Consider the following 23,179-nt stretch of genomic DNA (forward strand, 5'->3'; position numbering starts at 1 on the left):
CTGTATGCATATAGATATAGTTGTACACCTCTCTTGATATTCAGGCGTGTGAATTAATTTTGGTATGAATGTTGCTATCGTGAATCTGTAATTAGGCCATTGCCTAATTGAATTGTAATTAGGTCAGTCCCTCTATTTGATATTTGCTGATTAATAATTTAGGATTTTCAAATGGTTAAATTTCCTGTATTCCAAAAGCATGATGTACTGCAGCAAAAAAATCAAGTCACCAGAATTGTTAGATGGCTTTTCTATTAGTACTTTTAAAACAAAACATATACTGTTGGGGTCCTTAAATTTCTTTCCCTTCTGAAACAAACAAACAAACAAATGAACACAAAAATAATACGTTTATCAACCTAATTTAATTAACTTTCTATTTTGCCTCGTTTATGGCAAGATTGCAGAATAATCAGCCTCGCAGGTACCACTGCTGAAGGTATTACAACTAAAAAAGAGGTAATGAAGTAGGATAATGAGAGTAAATTTAGAAAATACCAGAGCAGCCTTATTGGAGGCAGTATCACAAGGATGTTCCCAGGAGCATGAGTTGCTCTGAGTGTCTAAATCCTATAACACTCAAAAGTAACATAAGTACTAACAAAAGACTCAAAAGAAAAATTATTGTCAGTCATCATAAATGATGTTGGTGTGTCTTCCAAAAATCAAAACAATACATAAATAAAACACAATCTGTGGGCTCAAATATGTTATAGTACCCACACAAACTGAAGTATATAGTTTAAATTGCAAAATTATTTAAGCTAATCACAGTATTTTCAGTCTGTTCCTAACCTCTGTTCTGTATTGATCATAAATGCAAAGTTTGGCTTTGATATCTTGAGAGAAAACCCAGCAAAAACTCCCCACATCACCAGACTGTGCAATTACAAACAAACAATCCTTGCCTTGAAGCTTTTATAATCTAATAGAAAACACTACAGTACTTTGTGTTATTGAAGCAGTTCCTGAGATCTACTTTACTCTTGAACAACATCTACCAAATGCTCATTCGCTCAGAACAGATGTTAATTTGTGCTAGGAAGGCTGTTAGATTTCTTGACAAAAAGCTCTCAAATAGTTTAGGTGAATTTAGAAAGAATCTCACTCTCTGGAAAATTAAGTAAACAAAATCAGATTGTTTTGGGAGGTTTTTTTGGTGGGTTTTTTGTTGTCTTTTTTTTTTTCTTCTTTTTTTTGTCATTGAAGGCAAAAGCAAAAGTCTTAGTACATTTATAACAAAGTATTCATATTTGTGTTTTTTTCTTACAGGAGTCAATTTTCTAAAATAACAGTGTTAAAACCATTACATAAACACCTACTAGCAAGTCATCCCATTAAACTCAATGGATTACATACGACATACAGAACAGATCTCTTCCAATTCACCAGTTAAAAACAACTGTTAGAGGAAAAATGTCTCGTGAATTATAGTTCAGATTAGTGTAGTGTTTCTTGCAGAAACCCAGAAAAAAAATTTTTATGATCAGAACCTTTAGTTCATCTTACAGTCTCCAGAAAGAATATTCAATTTTAATTTAAGACAACTGTAGTGACTCAGTCATGAAACACAGGATGAGCTTAATGAGAGATAAATAGTGAGATAAGGTAGAAAAAAAAAAAAAGAAAGAAAAAAAAAAAGAGCAGTAGTTGTCATTAATATGTTCTACCCAATAAGAGGGAGCAATAACCACCTTGCCTTGCTATGGCCAGCAATAGAACATAGCTATCAAATAATGGAAAATAAACAAAAAAAACCGGATCACCTAATATATATAAAACAATCAGCACCTGTTTCTAGGTTTCAGTAAAATAAAACTTTTATGAACTGTCTTACATAATGCAGGTGAATAATAGTTTCCATTTCCACCACACTAATGGAAAATTAACATTCATAGAACTCTCTGCTCATCTTAGGACCCTGAAATTCAGAAATATTATTTTTTCATACCAGAATTATTTCCTGAATATTTTAATTTGACTTGTAATACCAACGTAGTAGCAAGACCTTGCTCAGCTTTAGTACATCTTTATCAATCTTCTCTTAAAATACATTTCCACAGAAATGACAAATAATTGATTTTGACCGTCACCTTTGGGGGGATATAGTGAGACATATAATGTGAAACAGAGAAATACTTGCCGTTCTAATATTGTAATTGTATATTGAAAAAGCTGTTCAGAATATGTTCTCTTTAATTTCTTCTTTCCCTTCTAGCATTTTTGACAGAACTGTCTCATGCATGCCAAGGGCTTGCTGTCTTTATTAAAACAATAAACCAAAGCAAAACTCAAGAAGTCATTTTGAAATCAGCAAAATTCTGAGATAAAATTTAACATTGTCAGAGGATGAATACAACAGTTTATTATAATCTTGTTCTGATTAATGCATAAACTAGAATTTGCCACATTCCATAATATATTACATATCCCTTAATCATTCAATGAAAATTGAAGCTTGCAAGCAGTTTCAGTGTGTACGGCAAAAGAACATATTTATTTCTCCTTTTAACTAGAATCATGGTAGAATTATTGCTTGCATTTAGAAGATATTCAGCAAATGCAAAATACTTAGACCTATAAAATAAAAGTTTGAGGTTTTTTCTACAGCAGTCTTAATTTCATTGTGGAAAGTCAAACAGATTTTAAAGCTTTTAAAAACTGTGTAGTTGATATATTTTTGGGCTTTTTTCACCCATCAAAAGGCTAGATTTTGAATGAGAAGCTACAGCATATCTGTATTGTGTTTATTTTTAGAAGACTGAGAAATACAATATGTGCTGTCTGCTGAAGTATAAAACAAAAAAAAATTGAGATAAAAAAATGTCTCTCATAAATATCTAATGTGGTCCTGAACTTCTGCCATAATCTTCACTAAAATAATATTACTTTTATTTTTTTTTCAGCTTTTAATTTTAGAAAGAAAATTAATTGCATACACGACTTGATGTGAGCAACAATGTGAGAACAATTTTCTTCCAGGAGCTTTAATTAGCACAAAAGAAAGAAATAGCGTCTCTAAAATATTTTCTTATAAGTAAGTGTTGGTAATGAAGTATTTGATAACTCTTTAACACAACGTGACAAATAGTTTTAAAGAAAGTACTTTGAAGGAATATAAAGAAATAGGAAGTCTAACATTAATATTAGCCTACTGTCTTGTCCAGCCTGATTACTACAGGGCTTTACTCTGTGGCTTTAGATGGCAATGAAAATCTGTTTGTGATGGACAGAGTTTGCAAAATCTATTGAGATGAAAGGTTCTAAACAAGATTATTAAAACTATCCATGAAAAGTGCCCCACCCCCACCAAGACTGAGTTGTACTAATTTATAGAATTTATATGTATAGAAAGTTATTCCTCAAGAGTGTTACCCTTCCCCGATTGTTTTAGGTTAAGTGTTCTAGAGACTCCCAGGCTGACCAGTCATTAAGTGACAGGGTTCAAATTGCATAAGTTATTTTATCTTCACATCTATGCATCAACATCCACCATTTAATCATATGTCATAGTAATACAAGACGTATTTTCAAAGACTTATGGAAGCAAATCAGATAAATTTTTTGTGAGGCGAAAGAGCCAATATCATCCACCTTCAAAGCTGTCATTCATTTAGTCACTCATTTCCCAAAACTTCCAAGATATATTCAGATTAACTACTCTACTTATACCAAGACAAGAGCATTAATAAATTTGACTCAGAAGTGTATTAGTGTATTATCTGTACGTGTCACTGATTAGAAATGTCCAGACTGGCCTTCACACCAAGATAAATTCATTAATATGAACAAAATGGTATCTTCCATTTCCTTTATTTTTCATATACAGACAAAAAAAAAAAAAAAATAAAAAAGAAAAAAAAAGGAAAAAAAAAAAAAAAAAGAAAACAAAAAAAGCTTTTGAAATAGGTATAGAGCTCAATCTCTTTCCCAGATCCCCATGTGCTAGCACTCAGTTGAGGATAAATTTCCCCAAATATTGAGGCAGTTATAATCAAGTACCATGAAGTCTGAGTGATCCAGTCCAAGAACATTGTTTTCTTCGACAGAGGAAAAAAACCCCAGCATTTATTCATTCTACTCATGTATAAAAATTATGCCACTCTACATCTGTGTGCTGGTAGCTATTTCAAAAATTTTCATAATGGAATATTTGAAAAATGCATCCTAATTAATTACTTACAATATTTAATTCAATTTACAGAATAAACAATATCATGATTTACAACAAAACTTAAATATAAGACACAAATTGTCACCTAATGGTGCAAGAATAGGCAAAATCGCATAAGCAACTTTAAATTTATTATTTCCCATAGCCTTCAGACATTTTAATGTCCTACTACCAGTGACAATAAATTAATTAGAAACTTTTAATAGGATACTGTAAATTAGGCATTGTGTGCAGTAAAGAAGAATTAAATAACAGATTTGTTTGTGAGAAATACTTCTTACGGTTGAAATAATAAGAAAATATTTTTACTGCAAATTTGGAATAAACTGTTTTGGCATTTCATCACCTCCATTAGTCATTAGCAGCAGTGAGGAGTTTTTCAACAGTAAAAGAAAAGGTAAAGGTTTATACGTATACAGAAATTAACCTGTGAAGATCACAGTATTACTTAATATTTTGCTTAGGGTAAGGAAGAAGCAGTAACTATTTTACTAAGAATTACGTGAAAATGAAGTATTTCCATTGCTGATAAAAGTTCAGTCAAGAAAGGACCATGAAGTTGTTTTCAAGGTGAGCTCAAACCAAAAAGAAATGAAGGAGTTTGCTCAGTTTGAGCCCAGGTGTCACATGCAGAGTTCATGGGTATTACTTGTAATGTTTCTACTGAGATGTTAGAAACTGGACAAAAGACTGAAATCCCTGGGATGTGTCTGAGTCTTTTCTTTGTTGGGGCAGTAGCATTCTGCACTCAGAGATGTTTGACAAGAGGGGGATACTCAGTAAAAAGAAAACCAGTGATCTCTGAATAAATGATGCAGCCAATATGTAAGGAAGAACTGACAGCAGTCGTGTATGCTGGCAATCATGTTTACACCATTTTAGTGCCTAGTTCAGGATATTTAGTCAAAGTACTAATTTCCACTGTTTAAAAGTGTAAGGATAATATTAAAAAAAACCAAAAATAAAATAAATACTGTAGAATCTCTTTTCAACCTAATAGTAAGGGATAGTGGGGTTTTTTGTATTTATAAAATATTAGGCAATAATGCATTCCTGTCAGATATATATCCTTCCAGACATGTCCTTGCTATATGAAGAACATTTTAGTATGTACCTTGATTCTAATGAAATATTCTTCTAAAACAATGCTAAATTGGTTTCTCGTTTATTCCAAATTATGTGTTTTTTCTCTCTTATACAATTACTAAGCAATGATAGAAATCTCTTTGACTTCTTTGCTACAATTCTACAAGTTTTCTAACAATATCTCTCATCACCAAAAAAAACAAGTCAAAATTGAAGAAGGTGGAACAAAATTGAACCATTTGAATCCAAACTGGAATAAGGAGAATCAAAAATTATTGGAATAACCTTTATCACTCAGTAAAGGAGGAAATAAATGTAAAAATACAAAATCTAAAATATGAAGACCAAAATCATTATATATATATAAAAAATATTTTTATAATACTTATATTTTGGGGAAAATAGAGCAAACTATCCACCCACTTACCACTGTGCTTTCATGGTAGAAAATATGTGGCCTTGAGCACTGAAACACTTTTTTCTTCTCTCTACACTGACTGCATTTGTGCTTTATTCCAGAAAGAACTGTTAAAATTAGGTGGTTATTAAATCATCAACATCCACATAATCCAATTTAGATATAAAAGAGAGAAATTATTAGCATGACCATGACTTTCAGCACTGAAGTCTGGATTCTTGATATCTTCATACTTTAAACATCTACAAGGCAAAAATATGAAGTTCCTGACAATATGGTGCAGCAGAAAGAAGACATGAGTCATTCACAAGCCTTTTGCAGGCAGGGATAAATACTCTAAAATGTAAATGATGGACAGTTCAATGTATGAAGAATTTAGATCTGTAATTTACAAAGCAATTTCTACATCTAGGGTATCCTCAGAACGCTGAGTATAAATAATAAGGCCCATCATTCGATATTTACAGTCCTCTGAGACCTTAAAAAAACTCCATACCCTTGATATTTATGCCAGTAAATGAAAACAAAAATTTGAAAAATTAATAAGAACATAATAAGAATATTTTTGAATCAATTAAATTATGAAAAATAAAGTACTCATAAAGCCCAGTTCTGAAACTGTTATAGAATTACTCCTTTTGCAGCTTTTTAGTCTGTACCTGTGACACATGAATAATTCCCCTCAAACCCTAATTCTAATCCTTGCTTGATTATGTGCTGTATATTAACCTAGCATAGTCTCCAGTATAACATGGTGGTTTTGTTAGATTGTTTTATTTTTTTTTCCTCATATGGAATGGAATGTAGATCGGGGATGCAAGGCAGATCACAAGAGAAGAAAATGAACTAACAAAGTTTAGATAGATGACTGAGAATTCTATTCATCCATGGTAAGATGCAACCACAAAATACAGCACCTGAGCTACCTTGTTGATGATACAGATGGTATTTGAGTTTGGGTAATAGTGTGCTATTTTGAGAACTCATGTTCCAGAAAGAGAAATAAGCACAGGAAGTAAGAGACAAGTTGTCTGGCTAGCATGTGAAAGCAGATTAGAAACTGTGGTTTAGTGCACTGAACACGCTCCGATAGGGAAAATGACTGCAGCCGATAAGAACAGAAGGGGATAAACATCAAGGAGAGATAAAACTGAACTGGAGCTCAGTCCTGGCACCAAAGTAAATAAACTGAGTGCAAATGCAGGTAGCTGAAGAAGTTATAGCTTTAAGGAACAAAGAACAAAAGAACCTCTCAGTCAAAATAATGAAAGAAAAAAAGTCCTTGATTACTTTAAAGACAGAGTTCGATATATTTCAAAGAGATTATATGATGTGCTATCCATAAAATATCCTTTTTAATCTTGTATATTCTAATCATAAAATACATCAATTACAATTTCTTAAAAACTGAAATGTGGTGTTTCTTCTTAGCACCATAAGTTCTGATCTCAGAAAGTTGAGTGAAAAATTAACAACAAAGATATTTAAGAGTTCATGACCTGAAGTGAAACTATTCTTAGATTTCATTCACATTATTTATAATGCATAATGTTGTTTAATACCATGCCATTATGCAGCAAAAAAGGAGCACACCTCCTCTCCTCAAACACACCTGAAAAATGTAATTACATTTTAACCTCTATTAACATAATCATCTAATCATACTGTTGACTATTTCATTTTATATAAGCATTTGACTCTATGTATTTATTGAATATTAATGAATACATTAATCTTTACTTTTCCAAAGTAGTCCTACTCAGAAATAATATTACAGATCTGAAGGTTTTATATATTTTTCTTTTTCTAAAACGGTTCCTTCTCTAGCACCAGACTATTCACTTGCTTGTAAAGCATTTTCAAACAAATCCTGTTAATTCTGCATACGGTTCACTAAGCAGCATGATCTCATTAATAAAACAAGTTGCTACTCGAGTAAATCAGAACGCTCAGCTGTTTTAACTATTTCTCTAATGGAAATTCTAATGATCTCTTCAGTCAGCCTCACAGAAGCCTAACACTTTTGAAACAAGAACCAGCAAAATAAAAAAGCAATGAAAAGAATGGAAATAGTGCAACTTCAGACTTAGCATTCTGTCACAAATAAATGTTAACTAACATTTATCTACATTCTTGAGGTTAGTTGGAATATTTTTGCACTTGAATTTTCATTAGAAAGGTAGATTTTGTCTCTTGTACTGAACTAAAAATGTTTGAGTGACAAATTCATGAGTTCATGGGATTTCTAACATAAGAGAGAAGGGAGGAAAGAAAAAGCCTGATGGATGGCAGAAAAGAACACTGCAAACATATTTTCAAAATGTTCTCATATCCTGTTTAAGAAAATAATAAATAGATAACAAATGAGAAGGAGGCTAGGTGAAAGGCAAATGTAAAACAAAAACAGTCTTTAAAAACTGAAATAAGTTTCTGCATAACAAGACATTATCTCAGGGTCTTTCAGTATGATGTTCAGTTTGAGATGAACCTCTTTCTTAATGATGATAAGAAAATAATGTTTCTAATCTGCTGAGACTTTGAAATGTGCTGCACACCCAGTGCATTTGTGACATCCATAATACAGCTTACTTTCGTCTCAGCACTCTCAAAAATCAACCTTATCTGAGGGAAAATGCTGATTAAGCAAGGGGTTAGGAAAAAATGAGACAAACTTTTTTTTTTCCTTCCCCATGGATCCGTTTTTTCTTTGTAATCCTCATTTGAAGCTGCTCAAGGATCCAAGAATAGTTCCAAGAAAGGTGATGGTGCAGAGGCAAAGTAAAGAAGAATGGGTAAAGCTTTGTAGCACCTTTGTGTCAACCCAGATACACATTTTAGTTTAGTAATATACATGCTTTTCAAACTGTGGGAGAGGAAAAGGGAATTAAGTTTCAGAGAACACATACATAAGCTCTATTACCTTTTAAATATGCAGCAAAAAAAGCATCTTTAATTCCTTGATGACATTCTATTTTGTAAATCAGATGTTAGATACCTTTCTTCAGTATTGAAAGTAATATCCAGGGAAAAAAAAAATTGCTAATTTAACTGCTTCAGCTTAGTGTGTTACATAACAGTTGCATCTTTTTTTTTTTATGCTCACACCACACAATTTTGTTTGCTTTTCAGTTTAGCAGTTTAACAGTTAAGAAATAACAGTGTAAATCTTTAAAAAGTTGACATATTGAAATGCAAATAACATGATTTATTTTTTTAACTGTAGGCCAAGAAGTAGGTTAGTGTTGCATTCAAAAAAACCCTCTGGCTTTAATGTTAGACAGACCTAACTTCTTTCAACCTGAAATCAAGTAATTCAACACAGCAATTCAAATGTACAAGTGCCAATTACTTTAACAGCACTTTTTTCTTATGTTCTAGTAGTAATTTATAACATGAATCCAGAGTTTGGTCAAGTTATTCAGCTGAAACAATCTACTTCCAAAACATCAGTTTGGAATTAATTCTTCATACCCATTACCATTTGAATCACATAAGAGGGAAATGAAATAAACTACCAAGAAACTAGAGTTATTATTTGCCTTATGAGGCTCAAAGAGCTTGCAAGATGAAAAGTATTCAAATCTGAACTGGACACATAGCAGCTAAGTGGCCATTCTGTCACACTGCATTTCACAAATAAAAGCATCCTCCAGGTCCTTTGATTAGAACATGAAATAAAATAAGCAATACTTGCAAGACATAATTCACGGAATATCTCTTGAACAGCTCAATGGCTAATCACATTTCTTCCACAAGAATTTAAAATTAAATCTGATACTCCTGCTGGTCATAAATACCAAATGAAAATTTATGAGCACCTTAAGTAAAGACCAAAGAAATATGTAACTATGAAAGTACCACAATATACCATGTCATCCCATATCTTATTTCATTTAAAAATATATCTTACAACAAGCTAGTGAATATTCTTAGTTAACCAGAACAACAGACACATCTGATCAGCTATAGAAATCCCCCTTAAATGAACAGTAAAACTATGCAGATTACCCAGACCTGAAAATTTCCTAAACTGTACAGAAAAACAGAATATAGGCCAATCAAATCATACCTGGATAAATTGTTTGGTTTTCACAAGCCCCACGTCTCCAGCCTCTATCTGTGCTCTTGACAGCTTCTCTTCAGTTTCACTTAGCCAAAGATTAAATCTCTTCATGTCAGAATGAAAAATCTGCCACTTTTCCAAAGATTTGTCAAACCGTCTGCAAGTATAAAAGATGAAATAACAATCTATTGATACTTTATTTATTGACTACAGAAAAAGAAATAAAGAGAATGATGTTGGCTCTCTCAGGTTAAAATCAGTATAATATTGATGGCATAATATATTAGCATTCATAACAGTTATATCAAATGGCAATATGGCAGTACCTCTGAAGTGAAATTATCACTATGCAAATGCATAAAATAATCAATGTTTTATCAATATTAAAAACCTTTTTAAGAAAATGCAATGGTCTTCAAGTGAATTTCCACCTGTATTGTGCAAATGGACTCGTTAATAAAACCCTTTTCTTACGTTTCCTATGTTTTAGTAAAACCTGTTCCTATGTTTCACTTTGAGTATTTTATAATGATAATTATGCTAAAAAAGAAAAAAAAGAAAAGTCCCGAAATTAAAGGATGATTGAAAAAATGGAACAATCAAAAATAGGGTTTTGAACAAGAAACAAGTATGAAAAATATTACCATGTCTGCAAGTCTACAGTTCACTACAAAAACACCAGGTAAGTACTTCCAGCACTTTGGGAAGATCTGACCTGTTTTTGTCTAGAGTGACTGATTGATCTTCTGCTTCAAGAACTGTTTGACTTGGCCATTGCCAAATACTAAAGAAATGAAATGAAGACAGATTATAAAACAGATTATAAGAGGGGTTTGCAGATAGCCTACATCTTAAGAAATTCAGTTATCCTGTGTGTTAGATTGGTGTGGAAATGTAATTACTAATCAGAGCTTAGCTAGAATGTTTTGTTAGAAGATCATCATTAAATGTGCTACTGTTGTTTAGTTTAATAATCCTCCTTTACAGGATTATAATAGATTTTAGGGTGTATTTAAAGGATAAAAACAAAGATGCTCAATTATTTCTCTAGGAGATAATCTGGTTCTGTATGGGCAAACTATCCGATTATTTTAATGTTAAGGAGTTTAATTCACCAAACAAAATGACATTACTATGAGGGAATACAGATAATCTTTTTCCATTTTACTGATGATATTTCATTTTTTAAAAAAATATAAGCCGACTATTACTATTGGCCCGATTAAATATTGTGGTCACTCATCTAACTTATGTAAATGACGGTGATAATTTAACATGGTTATCATATTTTATTGTTCAAAATTAGTCAAAGCATAATTGAAAGGCACATTATAACAAGAAGGTTTTTTTTTTTTAATGCCTACCTTACTCAGAGTTACAAAGAAAAGAACAATTTTACTTTAAAAAAATCAAGCAGAAAATGAAATTAAAATTCAATTTCTTTTGGTCTAGAAACATCTCTCATTTCAGATACTACATCAAAACATCTGTCCTCCTGTTCTTCACAAATCAAAATTACTTTTCTCAGCATGGGAAGCTTATCAGAAGCTTAAATGTAAAAAAATTCAGTAGGGGTTGATATTAATATAGTTGAATTTGCATTCCAGTACTTGCAAACTGAATCTCCCATCACTCTATACTCTTCCTCCCTGTTTGCTCTGGGAAATAACAGTTGTAAGGAGAAGAAAAAAGTTGCAACAAGATATGCATATTTAAAGCTTAAAAGTTTCCATTGCTTATTGCTCATGTCTAAAAAAACCTTGTTACTCTCAGTATGAGTATAAACCAATATAAAACATTAGTAAAAAAACAGAGAGAATTTATCAACAGGCCAAGCAACTAAAATTCAAGGCTCTTGCAGTGATTAAATGCCTAAATACTGTTAAAATGATAAGAGAAATGATAAATTTTGCTGCAGTGGCAGGTGTTGGTCCATTTGAACATCATCAAGCTCTGAGAAGTTGTACCTCTCCTGAGTGTACCTAAGTGAGAGTTTCCCTTGTTGCATCTCTGTATTACATCTACTTACACACAGTACGACTTCCAAAGCTTTTTAAACTTTAAAAAAAAAAAAAAAAAAAAAAAAAAAGAGGATTTTGTTTGCTTGTTTTGCCACGTGCAATACTATTACCAGGTGGCAAGTTCAACACCCAGAAAAAGAGAAGCCTAATTAACTACCAACGCTGAACAGCCAAATTGCTGAAGCCTTGGCACAGCTTCATGGAGAATAAATTCATGGGAGAGCAGTACTCAGGACTGTGGAAACTCAGAAAGCATGTCTGCCTCAGGAATCCCCACACACAATTTGGAGCAGAGGAAAATTAACGGGCTTGTACACCCTTACCTCAGGATCCACCCTTGCTTGTCATCAGAGACAAGTTGTTGGATCCCAGAAATCTGGAGTTTTTGAGCTTTCTGTGCTTCCAGGCACAGGCTCCCTGGAAAACACTGCTCTGGACCTGAAACCTTGGAGAAGGCTTGTAAATATGAAAATGAGTTAAAAATCACAAATGTGTAGTGGGTTAGATGCATTTTCACTCAGTGATGGGTTTTAACTTTGAGGTTTTTATAGTATAGTGGTGCATATGGGACAAGATGGAAAATTTAGGGTGGTGTTTTTTCCTTGTTCATCTTCTTCAGGGAACTTAGGTAGTAGACTTTGGGTTGGTCAGTCAAAATGTCACTCTAAGGGTCGTAGGAATCTATTATTGGGTCAAAAGGATAAAAAATATAGGTGTTAAACTTTTATTGGTTTGTTTAGCTTTAAAAGCCCTTGAAGCAGGCTCAGCTGTAGCCATTTTTCCTACTTCTAGCAAGGAGCTAGAGGTGCTGTTGTACTTCCTGTAATTCCTTGATAAGATACAATAAACATCCAAACCCAAACACAAGAATCACCTCAATCGCCTTTCAAATAATCCTGGCTCTGAGGCAAAACAGACAAGACTGATGACAAACCACTAATTAGTGGTGCAAAGCCCAGCATACACCCCCCCACAAGTCACTGAGCTAAAATACCCCCGTGTAGCCATTCTTCTGTGTCTTCATCTCCTCAAACCCTTTCCCTCTGACAGGCATAAACCAAAATATGGCTTGGGTGGCCACTAATAGTGGATAGTGGGTGACTGAAATCTGGGCACTATTTCCTTTCTGATGTGTCCTTCTCTCTGCTTTTCTAAGCACATGCTTAATAACAAGATGCAAACAGACATCCTGAAGCCAAGCAGGAGGTTCTGGATGAGAATGTATGACTTGCACACACTACAAAGCACACAAGCATTGCACATGAGCTCTGACACAATAAGGCAGCTTTATTCCTCTACCTTGAGCATGTTTGGGTTGATTAGCAAAATACAACTGTCACACTGGCCCAATTTTTTTATATATGTACTGACACTCCAGCAGGAACCGTGTTAAGCAGTGGCTTGTGGGAGCAATTTTATTTTATAATATTAGTACATAATGGATTTATTTTGCCTCTGGAGAACAAGAAAGAAAAAACAGCAACCAAAGACAACTGCTGGGGTAATACACAGCACAATTTATATTAAGTCATAAAAGTATTGGTTGTTTCCTTTCTTCCTCTCTTCTGAACCCTTGGACCTAATCTTCTATAAGTAAAATCTAATATTCTTTGGTAGCATTGCACATGATATTGCACAGAGATTTACAAATACCCATTTGGATGTGCTGTCAGTGGAACTCTAAACTATATATTGGGATTATACTTGATGTTCTTTGTCACAAGACTGGTATTTTTAAGAAGCTGTGCAAAAGTGAATAGACAGACATTTTGAAACAGGAAAGACACAAACATGATGTGGTACAAAAGGCTATTGCTTTGTCGTGGCAAACCAAATCTCAATTTTGCATCTATGTTTTGATTAATTCCTAGATATTTTGATAACATTCCTTGATAAACTATAAAATCCACTTTTATGATAGATGCCAGTTTAGCAAAACTTCACAATCAACTGATCTACAAGAAAAAAAAAAAAAAAAAAGAAGAAAAAAAAAAGTATGCTATTATTTATACAATTTCCCAAAGGACATGGTTTATGTCATGGAAATTGTAATTGTAAGAAACATGCATTTTATTCTTCATATTGCGAAAAATATGCTGTAAACTTCATTTCTATACCTTTGCTAAACAATGTACTATAGGATTATGCTAATATTAACCCACAAATTTTGCAGTTATGTCAGCTTGATTCAGCACAATTAGCACCTTGTTAAAAATACACAAAACATCAAAGTAATATAAATAATTATGAATTAGAATGTGAGAGCATTAGCTTTACTATTTAAGGCTGCCCTTAAAGATAACAAAATAAGAAAACTTGTTTTTGTCAAACAACTGCAATTAAATTGCTTAAAGAAAGAGCTAACCCATTTTCAGAGGTTTTGATGTTTTCATTTTAGTTCATAGAATTAATGTGAGTTCTTAATTTATATTTAATTTCTATATCCTCTCTGCATTTGGACTCAAGGTGATTATCTCATTTTAGACACTGCTATATCTTGATCTTGATCTCAAGTTTTGCTGTGGTTCCATTCTGGGACAACACTTAGCTCTATATATTCTATTCACACCTTTGCAGCCTGTCTTTCACCCGTAAACTACCAAATAAATAATGAACTGCAACTAAAACAACTATAGAAATGCCATCTAGCAATTCAAAATGAATTCTCTCCTCTTCCCAGAAAGTAAGTTCTTCAGCATGACATAAATTAAAACCATTCTACATTACAATTACATTATAAATATTTTTATATCTTAAATTGTATTGATTGTATTATTCCTCTTGCCCTAGTTATTGATATCATACCATTCAGTGTCCATCTCTATCAAAAAAAAAAAAAGACAACTGAATTGGCTAAGAAAAAGCAAGATCATGTCATTTGTTATTGTTTTTCATGCATATACAAATCCATCTTTATTACACATGAGACAGTAATAAACTTAATAACCGTTTACAATTAATAATTATACAGCAATTGCATTGGATTCTAATGGATGCTGTGCATCAATAGTTTAAATAGAAGCACTCCATAATTTATAAAACACATATTCATTTTCAACACTAACTGAAACTATTTATTAGGCATATGAACTTCAAAATACCAATTCTTTATTTCCTACAAAGTTTTCCTTCCTCAGAACAGAGATGCAATCATGTACATTAGAGAACTTTGCCTCAACACCTGGATTAAGTGTAGGTAACTTTTCCCTAGAGAAAATAAAAAAATGCTTGATTAAACATGACCTAGGTGAAAGAGTAGCATATTTTGCCACTGTCTTATACATAAAAAATGTCCATGCGATTGGTGATAAAACCACAAATTTCATCATTTTCTCAAGTGCAACCTTCAAAAGCAAGATAAGGAAACCCCAAATAAAAAAATTTGCATGGAACAAACAGTGGCTCGATTTTATAGAAATCTAAACCAGTATTTCTGCCTGCATGTGAAGGGTATTATATACATTTCATCCTCAAAATGTGACAGTGCACACTGCACTTGCAGCCAGGATAGTGCAGTGTGTTAGTATTATCCAGCCTATGGTTGTATGCATCTGATAAAATTAATTATGAGTGAAAAATCACATTAACTTCTGGCTGTCAGGGTGATGCTCTCCTCCTTTCCCCAGCCCAGGGGCTCTGACCTGCTTAAGGCCAGTTGTGATGTGGCACAGCAGCATGAGCTGTCATCGGAATTTAGTGAGAAAAGATTGTGAGAAACCTCACCTGGGGGTTCTGCTCAGGGCTTCAGGGCCGTTTTCAAATTCAGACCTTGACCTGGGCTACTCTGTCAGTCTGTCCACAGCACTCCTCTGTCACTGCAGCCAGAGCCAGCTTTGCTCTCCTCTGTCAGGTATTGTGGGAACTTTGGGAGGGGTCCCTGCTTGCAGTCCCTTACCCCAACCTTGCTGTGTCCTGACACTCAAACATCCCTTCTGGAGCTCGCCAGAGCTGGAAGCCTCACATGGCCTGTGCTGCTGTTTACACAACACACTGAGCAAGGATTTCCACTGTCCTTCAGAGTCCCAGTTCCTGTGGCTACAGGGTGGTGGCTGGAAGGTGGGGCACAGAGGACACCAAGGGGTCCCACTAAGGGGTGTTGGGCAGCCTGGACAGCCCAGCTACACCCACACCCCACTGACCAAGTGTCCATTAACTGCTGGAGCACTCTGGACACGCCCCTGGAGAGACCCTTCCCACGTGGGTTACTTCTGAACTAAACCCAGAGCACTCTTGGGTGTGAGACAGAGCACAGTGAGCAGCTGATCCCAACCCAAACAAAATACTCATGGGCAGATTCTAAGTCAATACCAGTGAAATCCAGCAGCCCATTCTGGCTCCCAGGTTCTGCTGCAGCTCAGATCCAGTCTGGGACAAGGCTCAATGATAGTTTCCACAGCTTGGACACAGAGACAGATGCAAGATCCAGATTTATAGAGAGCTGGAAAATTATATGAGGTTGGGGGAAATCCTCAAATTACCATCATCATTCATAAAGAAATTAATTTCAGAGAATTTGTGGCATAGAGCACAAGTATGTGCAATGCAAAGGATGTCCCCTCAGTAGTCCCCTATAATTACTATGAAGTGCTTAAATCCCATGATTTCCCATGACAGAGTTCTTAGTTCAACCTGTAATAACGTGTTTTACCCTTCAAAATTGCCATGTTCCATTTTATGTTTTCACTTCCTATCTTGAAATCCCCATACCATGGTGGCTTTAGAGCAGGAAGAATAACAGAAAACTGATGATACCAGTTCATGCTGGCTGTTGACTCCTTGAGCTCGAAAGATGTTATTTATCCTGTTTAAGGTGTGGGAGATGTGTACAGAAATATATATACTGGAAAATTAGATGTATTTTTTTTACCGAAAATCATAGTAATAACAGAGCATGTAGTATTATCTTCTTAAAGTATGGATGCCTATATTGGCACTAGGTATTTTTTATCTTTTACAGCTTTTCAGTCAGCTAAAAACCTTTCTAATAAGTGATTGTTGGTTGTTTGTTTTGTTGTTGCTGTTGTTGCTTTTAAGTTTACAATAAAATTTCATTAAAACCCCTTCTCCCTTTATTTGGAAAATTCATTTGAGACTAGAAACCTGGGTCCAAGTAACAGTTACTAGGTCTTATTGTAAGAGTAGCATATAGATAGTAGCTCTGTTTTTTTCTGAAAATGAAATGTTGAGGCCTGACAGGACTTAAAGGAACGGAAAAGCAGAGAAAACAGTATTGATAGAGGAGAGTGTTCCTTATACTGCTATCAAGGAGAAAATATTTGTAAGTCATAAAGAGCCTGTTTAGATTAAATACCTGACAGTATCTTTTCTGTGTTTAAAAAAAATCTTAAATATTTCTGACATCTGTAAGTACAACAGAAAAACAAACAAAAATCTATGCTATACTCAGAAGGCATATTTTCCAGTATCATTAGAATTAATAAGCACTTTCACAGTAGTGGCATTTGAAAGCTTGCTTTTTACCTTTGACTTCTGTAAATAATGATTTACTGTAATGAAAAAAAAATTTGAAACCCCCAAGATAAACAGGAAAAAGACAATGCATTTTGTGGGAAAAGAGCTGAATGGTAAAGGTTACCATAACCATGGCAACTAGTACCACCTAAAACCTATAAAAAAAGTAAGTGGCATGTTTATGAGGGATTTTATACATATAAACATGTATTTATACAAATATATATTCTCTGTATATATAGATACCCTAATTATACACACTAATTTACAAAAAATAAATGTTCAGAGTATTATATATCTGTTAGTCTTGTGAATAATAAAGGACCTTCAATACTTTCAAGTAAAATTTATCAAGCTAGAAATTCTTACTTCATGAATAAATAGTAAAAGACATTGTGGCTAATGAAGATGATTGTAATATGGAGAATTTAAATAATGTAGAGATTCTTATAAGGGCCAGTATAAAAAGTTTATTATTTCTAGTCTAACATGCAGTAGAAAAGAAGTAATATTGCACCACTTGATCCAATTCAGTTGGGAAAGTTTCTAATGACTGGATGGAATAACTTCCAGAAAACAACTATGAGTCCTGGAGGTAACTCTCTGAAGCATAAACTGTGTCTGTCCAGTGCAGGGGAGGTTTAGGGTGGATATCAGGAAATGGTTCTTCACCCTGAGGGTGTTTGGGCACTGAACAGGCTCCTCAGGGCAGTGGTCACAGCACCAGCCTGGCAGAGGTCAAGGAGTGTTTGCACAACTCTCAGGCACAGGGTGTGTCTAGAACTGTCCTGTGCAGGGCCAGGAGTTGGACTCAATGATCCTGGTGGCTCCCTTTCAACTCAGGGTATTCTGTGATTCTGGGTCTAGTAAAGAATCCCAAACACATCATCCTGTCTGTTCATCACTGATCTCAAAGAATAAAATATATGTGAAAGTAGTTCAAATTATGTAAGCCAGTTATAAATTCAAAGAAATTGTTGCTGAGATGATGCTAGAGGCCAGATTTGTACAATGTTACATGGTCAGCTATCACTGCAAAGACCTTCATAAATCTTTCTGGGCAGTGAAGAGTCTGCATTGCACATCCTATTCTTCAGCAACCAGGAGGAAGAAAAAAGAATATAATTGACAGATTCTAGGGTTACACAGATTAAGACTGTAACAGGTAAGTTTAATGCAGTTTCTGTCTTCAGTCATATCCTACCTCAAACACCATTTTTTTGTTGTTGCTGTTATGTTTTAGAACACAGAAGCCAACCAGAAATCTAGTCTTTGGGGATACAACAATACAGAAAGAATCAATAGAAGATGAACAGACATAGCCTGCTATCAGAGAAAAGAAGCTCACATATTATGAGGCTCTGATCTTTCATATAGTCCATATGTCAGTCCCACTGGACAATAAGAATTATTCACAGAATAAAAGCTCCAAAATGGAACTTAAAAACAAATTTAATTTAAAATTGACATGTTCAGTTTAACAATCTTTATTCACTCTTAGTAAAGAAAGTAATTAGTAGAATATATGTGTATTTAGATTAGCAGCCTTTAAATTAGTCATAACAATTTGTTTACTCATTCATTTAAAGTTTATATTGAGATATTAGAGCTCTGTTTAATTAGATAATTGACATGTTCCATTCTCCTCTGTTTGAGTGCAATAACTTCTACTTTCTAGCAGAACAATATGCAATTGTGATCTTAGAGAATTATAGTTAGATTTCTAGCATAACAAATTATAAAGAGAAAAATATTTCAAAGCAGTTAAAATTAACTTTTAGTTATGAAGTGTCCCAGCTAGAGATATTTTTAGTTAATATCTGTTCATTGAAATGCCAGGTATATTAAAACAGACTTGATTAAAATGCCCATACTTTGCCACTGCTACTGCGACCTAACTATTTAATAAGACATATTTTACTTCTCTGTAGATAAACTAACCAAAGAAAAGTGATGCACAAAGCTCTGCAGAATATTCATGTTGTGTATTTCATGAAGTGAATTTTTCATAACTCATATTTTGATATCTTAGAGAGACCCACTTTGGTATAAAAATTCAGAGCTATAAATCTTTTCAGTGTTATATCACAGAAGATAGCCTTGGGTACTTTATTAGCATAAACAGTTGGGCAGCATGATGGAGCTGCCCATCTTTTAAACATGCACACATAGTCGAGCTAATTGGCACATAATGACTTCACAGGCATGTTTACAGCAATAAGATATTAGGGTTCTTTATCACCCTATTGCATTATAGAAAAACATTAATCAGGCACTATGTGATATTAAGGTGAGGAAAATTTTTTTAATTATGTACATTTGGCCTATTTCTTTCTGCAACTGCAGCCTCTGGGAGCTACAGAATTTTTTATGCCATAAAAACCCTCTGAGAACTCTTTCTAGGAAAACTGTCCAGGATTCACAGTGAGAATTTTAATTGTTATGTAACACAGACTTATGTAGAACTTAATGTAGATGTTTTAACTTAATGTAGATGTTTTAATTTGCCCATAAAATCAAGGAGTTTGGAATTTGGAAATAAATCTTCTAAGCAAGTTTACACTTTTGCTCAAAGCAAAATAAATATATATCGTTTGGGCGGTGGCAACATTTACGGTTTCATTAAATTTACAAAAAAGAAAATTGAAGGAAAGCATTTGGAGAAAGACCGTGAACAGCACATAAGAGAAGAAGGGGCAGGGCAAGGTTTGTCCTAGAATAATATAATTTTTTTGTCTCTCAATACTGATCCTCTGTTAAAAGGAAGTATGTCTTCTATGACTATTAATATTTAGCATAATGAACAACTCAGTTTTCACAGGAAAAAATAAGATGCTCTTAAGAGCAATAAGGTGCAATAAAGAAATGTAGATTTACAATAGGGCCTGAAGAGGCTTCAATTCTCTGCCCTTTTTAATCATATTTCCCACCTGACCTTGTGGCTGGCATCTCAGGGATTTCCAGCCTAGCAATACATTTTTTTCTCCAGCTCCTCAGATCTGCTTGCCAGATACATAAGTTAGAGAGAAATGGCAGTCTAGGCAGGAACAAAAAAGAAATGGCAGTGTGTCCCTGGAAGACAAACCTGACACTCCAACCCCAGTCGTGGTCCCTGACCTACCACAACTGCAGGGGAATCATTACTGTTTCTAACATTGCTCAGACAAATAACCAATAACTTCAAATTATCATTACATTTTGCTTAGAATTTGCAGAACTGCAGTTCCAGGGTAAGGACTTTTTTTATCAGTAGAAAAAAGCACTGACTCAGATTTTCACAAAAAGATTCTGAGATTCCCAGTGCATTGTCTCCGATACTAAAGAAAGTCTCGAAAATCTCTCCTTGCTTGCCAGAGTAACAAGCTAACTGCAATGGATGCTTCTGCAATTGGTTCTCCACAGATACTTTATCCCCTTCCTCCTGTGACTGTGTGGAAACACAAAGGATAGTCCCTGGAGGAGAAAGTAATGACAGCAAAAAAGCTCTTTAAGCTTAAGCAACTTCGCCTTTCTGAAAGGGAGAGGGCTATACAGTTCCATTTACAAGATGACAGCCAGCTTGATTTCTCCAAAAAGAAAACCCCTAGAGTAGTTTAAAAAGGCTCCCAGTCCTCTGCCAGCTCCTGGGGATCAATACAGCATTCTCATTCAACTAATTTCTCCCAAATCACTGTGGGAAAATACATACTAAGTTGTTTAACTAGGGAAGAACAGTTGTTTTCGATCAAGTTGTGGTAAGGTATTTTTTCAGTTTTCTGGGCCCTGATTATGTCTTGTTCAGTCCCAGGTGAATCTGGTGACTGTCACAGGAACATACCAGCACCAGCAAAGAACTGCACTGATCCTAACAGGGCTTCTGCAATACAGAATGGACTGAAATTATTATGAAAGTGGTGCTTAACTGTAGAAAAAAGTCGCTGACTAAGGACATTGTGCTCTACAAACACAGATAAAAATACTGCACTCACACCAAGATCTTCCTCGTATTTTTTTAGAGAAATCTTACTTTCGTTGTTCCTTTAACAGTACAAGGTCAAATAAATAGATTGAGATTTTTTTTTTTTAAATGTGCTTAAAATTGAAAACTTAGGGATCTACCTACTTAGAAAAAATAGCCAAGCAGGTGTTTAGCTTGCTTGAAATTAGCGTGGAAAAAACATACTGCTCATTTGGAGACATATGCACACAAAAGAAAGGAAAGGAGATGAAAGGTAGAAAAAAATCCTACTCCTTTCTGTGCTAGCCAAAAAAAGCCCAGTAAAACAAGCTGTTGAAGAATAAAACAATCTTATTTTTGGGCATTACCCCTAGGGAAAAGCTTTGACACACCAGCAAAGTCTACTTGCCTATACTTTGCTTGCCTTACATAGCAAATATCTCAAGGTTCCACTTCAGGGGTTTTTACTAGATGGAATTACATCCTTGTATTACAAGGTTCTGTAATTAATTTATTCTACTTTCTATAAATATGTCTCAGTAGAAAACTGGATGACAGAAGGAACTGCACATTAGTGGAAATCAAACACAACACACCATTTGTATTACTTATAATATCAAGAGCATTAAAATGAGAATCCCTTAAAATTATATTTAATCCTAATTGTTAGATTCTTCATTGTCAGAAGTAAAATCTTCTTAACATCTTCTATGTAGCTTTAAATACTTTTTTCCCCCTAACAGCAATTTAATTCAACAGCTACAGCCCTAGGAAAGTTTAACTGTGTATGTGCAATGTACACAAATATATACTTGTCTGTATATATATGTATATACAAAGGCTTTATATCAATTTTTGACTCTGTGTAGTATACACTGATGACTTCAGTGCATAATTTACACTTCAAAGGATACTTCAAATACAAGATGCTGACTAGGGAAAATGTTCAAATTCAAGGATTATCACATCATTGTAGCCAAGATTTCTTGTGCTTTCTACTACTAAGTGGAAAAAATGGTGATGCAGTAAAAGCCTAGGACTAAAATTCAGACTTCCTACTCAGAATCTGTGTGCCACTCTGGGGTAATAATCTACCTTTCTTTTCTCAAACAGCAGTAATGCTAAGCCTAACTGCAAAAGAGCTGTGCAGGTGGAGCTCAAGATGAACCTGTTTAGCACTGTCAAGGCTGGCCTGGCAGGATGCTGGGTCCCCTCCAGGGTGCACATACACTGCACAAAAAATAACCCATCTGCAGTAGCTGATGGCCATAGCTTCCACCATTCACCAGGAAGTCAGCTGGATCAGAGGTTATGTAACTGGGTAGCAGATGAAGGTTTGGGAAAGTCATTTAGGTTGGATATCTGGAAAAAGGTTTTTCACCCAGAGAGTGGCTGGCCACTGGAGCAGGCTCCCCAGGGGAAGTGGTCATAGCACCAAGACTGTAAGCCCATAAATCCAATCCAAAAGGATGTAACTATCAAATCATGGCACAAACAATTTCACAAATAACAAACAAGAGATCAATAGATTTCTGTTGTAGGGGATGAAGAGCTCCTGAGTGCCAAGTGTGAGCTGACATAGACCACTCTGCTCCATACCATGGCTGCTGATTTCCAGTCTGAAAACTGTCACTAGATCCTCATTCTCATCTACTTGTTTGGAGAATGTGAAGTTGACTCTCGTCCCCCTCTCTTTAGCAAACATAGGGTTAGTTTGAGCAGCCATTAACCTGGAGGTGAGGTTTAGCTCACTAGATTTGCTGAATTTGTACAGAAAGTTTCCCTTACAAACATTGCTGACAGCAGCAGACAGAATACTGCCGAGCAGTTTTGGAAATACCAAATATGTAAAATAGCTATGAATTCATGATGGTGGTGCATTATTTACTAATTCTTCTCTTCACTTAGGACCAAGGCAGTGCATAATTAAGTTATTCCCATTACCTATTGCTATTCCTTCTCTGTAACAGGTAAGGAATCTTACCTGGTAAGCAGGTAAGCATCTTAG

The 23,179-nt window shown here is 34.5% G+C and overlaps 1 protein-coding gene across 15 annotated transcripts in view; it reads right to left on the bottom strand.

Moving 5' to 3' along the window:
- The window catches only part of DMD (dystrophin), a 1,142,416-nt gene that overhangs the window by 528,758 nt on the left and 590,479 nt on the right, over nucleotides 1–23,179 (bottom strand). For all 15 annotated transcript variants that reach the window (XM_088160350.1, XM_088160356.1, XM_088160354.1 and 12 more), the window contains one exon: nucleotides 9,748–9,898. In XM_088160350.1, the coding sequence (XP_088016476.1) occupies nucleotides 9,748–9,898 (151 nt within the window). The remainder of the gene's footprint in view (nucleotides 1–9,747; nucleotides 9,899–23,179) is intronic.

Source organism: Sturnus vulgaris, chromosome 2 (genome assembly GCF_052056855.1).
Source record: "Sturnus vulgaris isolate bStuVul1 chromosome 2, bStuVul1.hap1, whole genome shotgun sequence".
NCBI lineage: Eukaryota > Metazoa > Chordata > Aves > Passeriformes > Sturnidae > Sturnus > Sturnus vulgaris.